Source organism: Melospiza georgiana, chromosome 4 (assembly GCF_028018845.1).
Source record: "Melospiza georgiana isolate bMelGeo1 chromosome 4, bMelGeo1.pri, whole genome shotgun sequence".
Classification (NCBI taxonomy): Eukaryota; Metazoa; Chordata; class Aves; order Passeriformes; family Passerellidae; genus Melospiza; species Melospiza georgiana.
Window position 1 is genome coordinate 58,466,299 of NC_080433.1, and position 11,767 is coordinate 58,478,065.

Genomic DNA, 11,767 nt, shown 5'->3' on the forward strand with positions numbered 1-11,767 from the left:
AGCCTTTGAGTCTTCCAAGCATTTGCTAAAAATGAAGCTGACTTGCAAAAGGTGACTTTGAAAGATGCTTTCTGATGGCCTGCATATACCATAACAAAATGTATTTGGCCAGCTCTGCCCAAGGGCAGTTTGAAAAGAGGGTAGGATTACCTACAGATTTCCTCTTTGTTCACTTCAATTTTTTTTTTCTTTTGAGGAGAAGAAAAAGAAGAATTTGGGGTTTTTTCCAGGATTTTCACATCTCACATCGTGGTTGAACCAATGGTTAGAAGCAGATGGTTGGATACAGACCAAATCTTAATGAATGGATGCAGTGTGAATGCAGATGTGCTGATGATGTGCTAAGCATCCACCAGCCTGGGGTGCATCAAATTACAGGAAATCCACACCTATCTTTCTATCTGAGATCTTCTTTAGACTTATGAGAGAGCATTCCCTTCAAAATCCCAGCACACAGTCTCCAGAGGATGACTACAGACTTTAGAGCTCTATCTCAGAGCTAGAGGGCAAGAACCACAGGTTTCACATACTGCAGTCCTAGTTTTCATACCTTTCAAAAAAACTGTGATTTCACCGTGGAAGACAGAGTTAAACAAATTTTTCTGATGCCAGTGATACAGTCCTGATATGGCTCATACCTACTTGAACAATCAAAGATTTCATGACTGTAAATTAATCTGGTTACTCTAATTGACTGACATCTTTAAGGATGACCTCCCCTTTTGGTCTGTTTTTCTGTACACCTACAAGTCCACTTTGGCTCACCTTTCTTTCTTTTTCTTTCTTTCTTTCTTTCTTTCTTTCTTTCTTTCTTTCTTTCTTTCTTTCTTTCTTTCTTTCTTTCTTTCGCCCCTTCCTTCCTTCCTTCCTTCCTTCCTTCCTTCCTTCCTTCCTTCCTTCCTTCCTTCCGCCACTTCCGCCACTTCCGCCACTTCCGCCACTTCCGCCACTTCCGCCACTTCCTTCCTTCCTTCCTTCCTTCCTTCCTTCCTTCCTTCCTTCCTTCCTTCCTTCCGCCACTTCCTTCCTTCCGCCACTTCCTTCCTTCCGCCACTTCCTTCCTTCCGCCACTTTCTTCCGCCACTTCCTTCCTTCCTTCCTTCCGCCACTTCTGCCACTTCCGCCACTTCCACTACTTCCACCACTTCTGCCACTTCCTTCCTTCCGCCACTTCCTTCCTTCCCACTTGCAGCAAGCCTTGACTATTCTCTTAGCAGACCTGTGTCTAAAAGTCTAGGTAAATTTCCCTAGTGGCACAACCGGTATTTTACCCAGTGTGGTATTGCTGTCTTTCTCATTCCTGATTTGGAAATAGGCTGAGTGCAGTCTCATCAGTCTTGTGATGGTATTTGAAGAAGTATGTCAGGGCCTTAACAGCTGTCTGTTTCATCTAGTTCCAAAGGAATCTGCTCTGACTTCTGTCACCTATGTCACATTCGCAGAACATCAGGACAACAACAACAGTAATATGCTATGGCCCACCTGATATTTTCATATGGTGCCCAGCATCATGGCATATCCAGACTAGAGTTGCCCCTTCAAGACATGATCTTAAGTTTCTTCTGGTAGGGGTTTACTAAATGACTGCACATAGTGTTCTTCCATCTCCAGACCCGGCCACAAAGGTACCCAGGGCAAACTTGAAAATTCATTCATGGGTCCATTGTTTGTACCTATGTAGGTATAGGAAAATTGCAAAGCCCTAAAATGCTAAATCATGTAATAGTGTGGATTGGGATGTGTGTATGTGTTTTGCTCTAATTTTGACATAACAAAAAGAAAATGGGAAAGAGATCTTAATCTTTGATGCCCTGCAGTGTTTGAGACTTAGGAAATGTTTGGCACAACTCTTCACACATCACCTGCTAGTGAATGCACAATGTTGGCAAAAGACACCTGTGCATCCTGTTCATTGACACTAGCCATGGTTCTTTTCTTCTTTTTTTTTTCCCATGAAAGTTGTCCTGCTATTTTAAATCAGTAGTAGGTGAGATTAGATCAAATATAGTTAGGAGAAAACAATGATGAGAATTCTAGTCACACTAGAATGAGATAAAAATGTGCTGTCTACCAATTTTGTATAATTATAGCTGAATATGCTTCTTTGCAATTCCCATGTGCTGTGATAACAAAATGGTGTCATATGGTATTAGAAGTAGAAGAGAAACAGTCTTGTATGTTTTACCAACTGCTGTATGTGTGTAACTTGGTAGGGCCTGTTTGTTATTCTGCTAATGATGTGTTGGGTTTTTACAGAAATGTTCTCACCCACATTACAAGCTCATGATGTCCTTGCCTGCAAGTATCTGAGAACTGCTGTTTAAATAGATATGCATCAAGATACTCCAGTGATGGGTGTATGAAATGGAGATTAAATTGTCATGGATATAGACAGGCTGGAGAATCAAGAGATTTTGCAACCTAAAAGAATTGTTGCTTAAAACCTCAAGTTAACCTACTTTAGAATTAGGACATATTTTAAGACTGTCTTTCTAATTGTAAATAATTTTATGCATGTATGTGTCTGTCAGAGAGGGAAAGAGGATATCCAACCAGTCCTTCCATGGATCCAAGGATCCTTGACTTCTGTGAGTCATGTTATGCTTGATTTAAAGAGGTTTCTTCTGACGCGATGTGAAAAGCTGTAAATCCCCTTGCGTGTGAGAGCAATGCTTGTGCAATACAAACATGAACAGCAGCTGTTTAAGAATTTCCTCTATGAAGAGGCTTTGAGAGGTGCAGGACAGGAGTTAGAAGAGCCTCTGTGAGCTCAGTGCTAGTTTTAATTTGTTTGCTACCACGCATAATCTATCAAGAGCTTCTCTGCAGCCCACAAGGGGCACGGCATGGGAAGTTGTAGGCATTGTCCTGCCCGTTCTTGGCCCTAACATCTGATGAGGGTAGGCTCATCTGAAATTCCTTCTCTTATGTGGGAAGTATCACTGGTACTCTGTTGTTTCTTATTTTTAATCACAATAGGTTAATAGTTAATAGAGAAATGGAATCAGTTTTCAAAACTGTGACATTCCTGAAGGAAATAAATAGATAGATGTGTTAGATGCGTGTAGTCTCAAATGTCTGTACCACATAAAATCTCTAAAAAAACCTTTAGAAATATATCCTTAAATGTGTCATCTTGTGCAGTCTCAATTTTATTTGCATAATCAAATATTCAAGGTGGAAATGGTAAAACATCAAACTCCAAATCAAATTAAGAAATGAAACAACAAAATGCCAACTTGCAGGATGCCAACTATCTGAGTGCCAGAGGAGGTAGGAGAAGCTGAGTATTTCTGTGCAGAGAACAGGGCTGTTACTGTGTCATGGCTCTGTGGTGTTTCTTAATCCCAGTTTTACATATTTACTCCTCATTGTGGATTTCTGGCTGAGCTGACTGGGGTAATTGATTCTGCACACAGTTTCATTGGCAAACCACAGTGAACCTGGATTCTCCTACTCTTTGGACTTGTCTTCTATTACCTACTTCATCAGAAGGAAATGCTGGTCCTATCCACTCAAAATGGGGCAATAGCATTAAAAAAAATTCCCACAACACTTTAGGTTCTTTGGTCTCCCGATACAGAGATGTTTGTTTTTTCAGAGAATCTACAGAATGAGTAGGAGGAAACCCAAATTTGATTTTATTCATTTGCAAGTTCGGGGTAGCTGAGCAGAGACTGCTATACTTAACATACATTTGTCAGGATTTCTAACTCCCTTCAGGCCATGAAGCTTTCTGATGGTCACATCACACATGACAGGACTCCATTCAGATTATCCTCCACCCAAATAACATCCTTTTCTTTCCCCTTTGAACCTGCAGAAAGACCATCTCTCTACAAATAAGGCAGCAGCTGCATCCTTGATGGGGTGTGGGGGTGTGTGTGTGCTAGTTTGGTGCAAATTCTAATTAATCCCATTTACAGACAACCAATACTCGCTGTGCAGGAGCAAACCACATGAACAACTGTAGGAAATAAAATCAGGAAGCTGCAAGCAATCATGAGAGCAATTGTGTACTAGGAATTAGAAGGAAATATAAACTTAAGCAAAAGAAATTATCACCAAGGAAGAAAGATGCAGGGCTAATTTTTCAGCTATAGCCATCTATAACCTGTACTTTTTGTATTTAATATACATAATTCGGCTTTTTATTAATCAAATCACACAGATTTTGCTAAAGGACAAATTTAATTAAGATGCCAGGGTACTGGCTGTTCACAAAGGTATTTCTGGAACATTATAAGAAGCATTTAAAAACCTCCCAACAAGCTGTATTCTTTTCCTTGCGTTTGGTTTGTGTACTGTACAGCTTCTAAGTCATACTTTTTCCATCTGAAGATTCTTTTTATAGGTGACTCAACTAACAGAGGGATGATGTATTATCTGATTGAAAGAGTGAATAAGACTCTTCAGGAATGGCAGAAGACTCATGATGTTAAATGTTATCACAATATCAATGAGGGTAAAACATTTATCAGTTACTCCTACTACCCCCAGTTCTGGATGAATGCAAACCAGAGACCGACTTTTGAAAAAGCACTGGAACAGCTGCTGCAGAGGTACTGCACAAACTCTGTATCTCCCTTGTTTGCATTATTATTCTATTCACAAATGTGTTTAACACATTTTACAATTAAAGTCAGTAAACAATAAAACATAAGGTGCACAGATCATATTGTGTGGTTAAAAAATAGCTGACAATTATATCAGGCCTCTGATCAGGGTGCCAGATACAGTTCAGTGAAATGCAAAGCAATGTAGTTAAAATGTTTGCCATCTGTTTAAAGCAACATGTGATGTTTTTCTTTTCTGGGTTTCAGATCACGTCCCCTGGAGAACACAGACCAGACTGTATTAATTGTAGGTGGTGTTCAGTGGCTTAATTCCAATCACCTGCAAATTATCCAAAAGGTGTTGAGCAGGTAATGCTATGTACTTGGTGTTATTCCAATTTTTGATATTGTAAATTATGAGAAACAACAAAAAAATTTAAATACAAACTTTTAATTTGTTGTTTTTTTTTTTTGATAGGCATGTATTCAAGTGACTTTGAAAAAAAATAAAACATGCATTTTTTTATAATGTGTGTCTTAAGTAAAAAGTGTGTCCTTGTTGTTTTTTTTTTTTTTAATTTGCAAAACAGGGAAAATCTATCAAATATCCTGGTAATTGTCAAATCCATAGGGATGGGCTTTCACCTTCCAGTGGATGGAATCCATTCTCTGTCTCAGGTAAGCTGCAGTACATTTTGAGTGCAGTTTCATGGAAGACTCATCATTTCATTGTTAATTTTGCTGTCTGGTCAAAATATGCTATGTCTGCTGAGCACATTCTAAGTGGATCAAAGGAAGATTAATGTTTGTATTTGCTCATACTGCTTGATAGGGATTCAAACCAATTTCCTTATTTCATGGATTCTGCTGCAATTAGAGAGCCATTTGAGAACCCATGCTTGGTCAGCTGTCCCAAGAACCAGAAGAAGCTCCAATATGAGTCCTGCTGCCAAAATTGAGAGATCATTCTGGGGATAAGCAGATTGCTCCTCATACTACATTGCACACAGGCCCTCCCCAGGCTTCCTCCATGGTTACTGCTGGATCCAGTTCACTTGTCTGGCTTGCACAGCTCAATAAATCTATCTTAACCCACCTGTGAAGCCAGAACATTACAGAGCAGCTGGAATGTACCAGTGAATCCAGCCTGTTATTTGCATGTTAATGAGATGTTACAGTCAGTTTAAATCACACCCAAGACTCTCAGAGTAACAAATGTGCTCATTTCAATGCACTGTGCCACTCACTCAATTCACTATTTTTATTTACCACTTGAACAGTAATTCTCTATTGAACACCCACAAAATTCATGGATGAGAAGCACTGGAAGGCAGAACAGAGTAAATGATGCCTCCCAGTGCTGTGTGTCATGCTCCAGCTATTCCCAGGTGTTGAAAAGAGAAAATTACTGCCTTTCTCAGATTCCATACAGCACTCCTTGAGCACTGGGGACTAGTGCCCACATCTCCTTGCAACCAAAACACATTGCTGTATTCAGCGTGTCACTTCCTGCTACTCTCACCCTTCTCTTTGCTACAGAGCCTGCCCTGTTAGTACTGCCTATCTGCCTTGTCTCTACTGAAGGTCTTCTTATTGATTCAAACAATTTTCCTAACTTATCTGGAGGACCTAAATAGAATAAAGTAAGGAAATTGTTGTCATCAACATGAAGAAACATTTTCATAGCTCCCACCAGAGTTTCCAGCAAAGTTCAGTCCTAGGATGAAGAGCTTCAATCCAGGGTATGTGAGGCAAGGATAGAGTATAAAAGGCTTCCTAAGGATTTTTCTTTTTCTTCTTCATTAAATTTACAAAACTCCAGAAATCAGCTACAGTGCATAACCAACATTCTTTTCCCTTTCAACATTGGAATCATATGCCAAATTACCCATGTGGTTTTTATGTTCCAGGCTTCAGGATTACCCCAAAAGGGACCCCTATAGTCCCTTTTAAGCAACTGCCTCCATGAATTTGATTTGAAGCTGAATTTTTCTTTAAAGGAGCATTTTCACCATTTGTTACAGACAAACTTTATAAATGGAATTTTTTTCTGAATTATACCTCATACTAGCAAAGTACATGTTAAAAACCATTACCCAAGAATTATATTTTAAATAATCATGAAATCTTCCTATAAAGGAAGCTGCACATCTACTGAAAAGTAATTATAGTTTCTGAAAAAAACCCTACATCAGTCTTGGAGTAGTTACAAATTAAAAGTTTATAGCTTTTTTTGAGAGTGAAGCTGTAGTAATTCATGTCTGTAGTATAATGTCATTGCTCATTCAAAATGCAGTTTTGCTATTTTTTCCATGATGCAATAACCTTTAAACAGTCCTTCTGACAAGACATTGCAACATTTTATCTGGAATGCAGGCAGAAGTGCAAAACTTGTGGAATGAAAACTTGATTATTCTGGATACAGCAAAAAATTTGGGCTATGAAGTGGTTGACACCTTTGTCATCACCATGGGACGCTACAAAGAATTCCTGCAAGGGAAGTGTGGCTGCCATTTCCATGAGGTAATAGTTTACATTTGTATCATTCCCAGGTATTTAAGTTATTTTAACTGTTAGATCTTAGAAACAAGAAGGCACATGGTGAGGTCAGCGTCTGTCACTCAAAGTTAGGCCTGAATACAAATTGTGGGGAAAGCAGTTTGCATGGTGGCACTTGTCCACCTTTGCTCACCTTGGGTGAGGGGTGGGGTGCAAGGCCACCCAAGGACGTGCTGAACTGCTGGAATGGTGAAATAAAAATGAATAAACATACCCTTCTGCAAAGGTAACTCATATAAAAGGATGTTGTACAGTTTCCTGGTTCTTGTATTATTTGTTACCTGTTATATATCTCTGCTGCTTCTGCATGGACTCAGTTTCTCTTTTTACTCAGTCTCATGGGTTTTTGACTGATGCATTCCTAACTGAACAACTCAGCACACTCACTTCAAACCATAAGTACAATTAAAAGGGAGCTTAAAATTGAAGAACAATCTTACTGCTATGTATATCTTTTCCTATGTCTGAGAAAAAATGATCTGCAATAGTTACAGTGATCCACTGTACAAACAGAAGTGTAGACTGATTGTTCTCCCTCACACCGGTAGTCCTTTTTCTTGACTGAAATCTATAGAATTTTTTGGGAGTGTTATCAGACCCACGTGAGCTCATGTGCCACACATCAACCACACAGCTGGTTTCCACCTCAGGCTCCACAGCAGCTCACATGTTTTCAGGTCAGTGCCATGGTTTCTATCCTGCTCTGGGGCCAGCATCAGCAGGTGTGGTAGTTAACCATTCCTCTAATCCACACTTGAGGGGCACAAACATAGCTCAGTCCAAATGAAGCTGGAAAAGAGGGAGTAAATCCCAGAGTAGATATTTATGTGATTGATAAATAGTCCCATGGAGCAAATGCTTCTTTTTCTCCTTTTTACCCAGACAGTTGTATTGACCCTTTTTTATCAAGAGCCCAGATGCTGTTGTTTTTGTGGGTCACTGCTGATGTTTGCCATTTCCACAGGTCTTGTGAGCGAAACAGAGAGCTTCAAAATTAAATATTTCAAATGCTTTGCATGGAACTCTGTGGAGAAAACAGCAGGGTGTGATCAGTCATCAGCATTTTTCATGAACTGCTCCATTATTTTGTATGAGCTCATGTGCAGATTTGGTCTTGCTTCTCTGCTGAAGGAATCTCAATAGAGTATGTGTTTCTGGGGAGGATCAGGAGAGAATCTGGCTCACAGAGCTGTTATTAATGAGGCTTGAGAAGTGATTGTGCCTGAAAGAGCCATAGATATGCCCAATAGAATCCATCATGCACCAAAAACCAGACTTGATCTTTGAGGAAAGCAAAAATAAAGTCCTTGAGTTCTTTTTATACTTCATTAGTTTTAATAGTTTTGTCATCAGCTTATTTCTGCAGCCTGGCAAGTGGAGTTTCATTAGGTGCTGAAGCAGTTTGCACCAGGAAAATGACATTTTGCCCCCAAGAACAGAGCCAAGAACACTGTGTGAAACCTCAACACTTTCCATGTTTTCTGAGACCAGATGAGATAGATTAAATCTCGTGTCTTGTACTTTCGCTTTCTTTCTCTTAAAAACTGACATTCCTAAAGTATCAGAAGATGACACCCCTGTGTAAATGACATCTGAGCTAAACATGGCTGTGCAGGAATGGAGGACTGTCCATTTTGTACAGTCAGAAAACAAGAACTGAAATGCTTTCAGCAGTTCTCATTTAGCTCCCACTAACTGGCTAAGAGAAAGCTGTTTCCTTGGAATGGCCTGAAGATTTGAGTTCCCACCAATCCATTTCGGAGGGTCTCAGGTGACCCTGATAGACAGAAATCTCCATCTCTGTAGACTTGCTCAGGTTTCTAAGGGATCTGGATTTTCAAAGGGAATATACTGAGCTGGGACAAAATATCTTGCATAACCCTGGCACTTACTGCCCAACATAATTCTAGTTCTATGCACACATGAGGACTTGATTTTTATCTACCTCATTCTTTGAAAATGCTTACAGACATTGGTCAGCACTATACAAATATTACAGAAGCTATTTTGCATTTCAGATTGATTTCCTATTTTAATGGCAGTGAAATAATAATCACTACACAGAAATTAGCAACCCTGGGATTTTTGTATCTTAATAGGTGGCTGGCTGCTGGTGGCTGGGTGAACATTAGATTGCATTCCTGGGAGATTATGCCTAACAGGAATGCAGTTTGGGTGATTGGTTCAAGGTGGCATCATTTTGAAATAATTGCAAGATCTAAGGCACTAATTTAGAAAAATGAACCTACAGTAATTGCATGAAAATAAATAGTAGCCCTTGGCTTAGCTGTATGAAATTGATCAGAGGATATATTAATTTTCTACATGAATAATTCCTGGTCTGTTTTCAGTTCTGCCAGCTCCCTCAAAATTTCTCTGCTCAGTCTTTCAAGCCTTTGCACTTGTTATTTCTTCACTCACACCTAATTTTGTATGATTTATTTCACTGCATATGAGTGTTGATTCTGATTGTTCAGTGACAGTAAATATATATTATATTTAAATTTTTATAATGTATGTATTTATATACATAGCTAAGACACATTATATGTGCCTCAAGTGCTTGGTATCAGACCAAGATTTAAACCTTTCTACAACTTGGAGCAGTCATGAGTTTTGTTTTGGGTAAATTGTCTCTGATGAAGGCAACAGAGTCTAATAAACAAAGGCATTACAAAGTCAAATGACTGAGTATAATGGCCTATGAATGTAGATTCAAAAAATTAAGATCTTGCTCTTTAGTTAGTTTACAACATAACAAATTTGTTATTAAAATAATGTTTACTCAAAGTAAGAGTATCAGGACCTGCTTCATGGACAACTGCCTCAGCATTTCTGCACACAGCTGTGTGTCTGTCTTTCTAGGTGCAGGCAGAAAGCATTCACATATGTCATTTCTTTTGCAGGTGGTGAAATCCAATCCCTCTGAAGAAAGGCCACACATAACAATGACGTTATCGGGGCACTATACGCTGGGGAAATATTTCGGCAGTCAAAGCACAGCATCACAACTGCGGGACTATGCAAAAAATTCTCAGTCCCCCTATCATGTCCGAGGTCCAATAAATCAAGTTTATTCTGAAATCCTTCTCAGCAGGCTCTGTGCACATAAGAGGGAGTTTGTCAGCGCATAGCCTCTCTTGGATGTAGCACCGAGACTAGAGAAGTGCCACTGCCTGAGGGACAATTGAAGGAGCATGGTGGATTAAGATATGCTTCCTCAACTGACTGCATACACACAAAGAGAATTTGGGACATGTGGTATTTTCCCAAAAACCTTGTGAAATTAAGATATGCCCTGGTGACTCTTTTGTGTGAAAGTGGAAGAGGGAGGGTTGCAAAGGAGAGAAGAGGGGAAGTTACTTGAACTGTTGCCAAAGACTAGAACAGCTGTACTTCAAGCAAGTGTGTATTATTGATAGCAAAAAGAGACCTATATATTCACTTGAACATTTGGAAAGGGCTGCTTTAGGTCTTCAGCACTATCTACTTTTCTATTTATAGAAACACTGTAATATTTGAATGTATTTAGAAACTGACTACATTCCGTTTGAAAGAGTTCTATTTTATGTGGAGAGTTTTCACTTCCATGTTATACATTTTCTGTTTAGAAACTTGGTTTATAGAATCTGAAAATGTCTATTAGCATTTTACTGGTGATGCTGAGTTTTGAACTCTAGTGGTTTTAGTAAAAACACATCTCTTTGTATTTTAGATGGAACAGATATCTACTTTATTTTTTTGCATGTTCTGAAGCTAATAGGGAGATAGATTAGCTATACTTGAGACTGATTGAAACTGTCTCAATGTAACATGTAAATATAGTGAATTTGTTAACATTAATTTATTTATGGTCCCAGTTTAGGAGAGTGTCCATATGCAGGAAGAATGCTTAGATAAGTGCTTCAGTGTCTACCTTGTCCTGAAAGCCAATCAAGTATTCTTCCTGCAGAGAAGTGCCATTTCTTTAATGATTTTTTTATAAAATGCTTGCCAATGTGCGAAGCCAGTACCACAAACATAACAAAAATCCCCCTTTCAAGCTACACATAAGAGTTTCAGGATCTGGTAATTTATCAATCACAGGAAGTGTGTGATGTGATGGCAGCAGAATATACTGCCAGCATCACTTGCTTGGCACGGACAGCCAGTTTCAGTTCAGTCCTTTTTGGAACTGCAGCTTCATGCTGCAGCCCAGCTACATCCCCAGTGTTTGCAGACCTTCTATGGGTGACACCCCGGGGAGAAGCTGTGTGCTGGTCCCCTCCACAGTGCTGGCAGCCCTCTCATTCACAGCTGTGGTACCCAATGGGAAACCCTGCACAGCCCAGGATTAGCAGCTGGGTGACAGGTTAGTGGCAACCCACAGGACTGCTGTCCCTAAAAATTATCCACTTATGGATTTTTTATTCATCCAGTCACACAGCAGGCAATCAAGGCACCACTCTGCCACTATGGTGTTTAACCAGGTAGGTGCAAGTCTAACAAAGGATCTGCTGAGTTCTGTGTCATGCTTCCCAGCCACAATTTTACATATAATCCTCCCCTAGCATCTTCTTTGGGAAAACAAGCCACAATGTCAGGGAATAAACAAAGTACAGGGCTGCTCTGTGTAGAATTAGGGCTAGCAATTCATGACACAACATTTAGTA

The 11,767-nt window shown here is 39.5% G+C and overlaps 1 protein-coding gene across 1 annotated transcript in view; it reads left to right on the forward strand.

The window, feature by feature from the left end:
- Nucleotides 1-10,590, forward strand: part of CPED1 (cadherin like and PC-esterase domain containing 1) — a 141,235-nt gene extending 130,645 nt beyond the window's left edge. Inside the window, exons 19-23 of the mRNA XM_058022857.1 lie at nt 4,342-4,562; nt 4,824-4,925; nt 5,147-5,234; nt 6,933-7,079; nt 10,022-10,590. Of these exons, the coding sequence (XP_057878840.1) occupies nt 4,342-4,562; nt 4,824-4,925; nt 5,147-5,234; nt 6,933-7,079; nt 10,022-10,249 (786 nt within the window). The 3' untranslated portion in view covers nt 10,250-10,590. The remainder of the gene's footprint in view (nt 1-4,341; nt 4,563-4,823; nt 4,926-5,146; nt 5,235-6,932; nt 7,080-10,021) is intronic.
- The last annotated feature ends 1,177 nt before the right edge of the window (nt 10,591-11,767 follow it).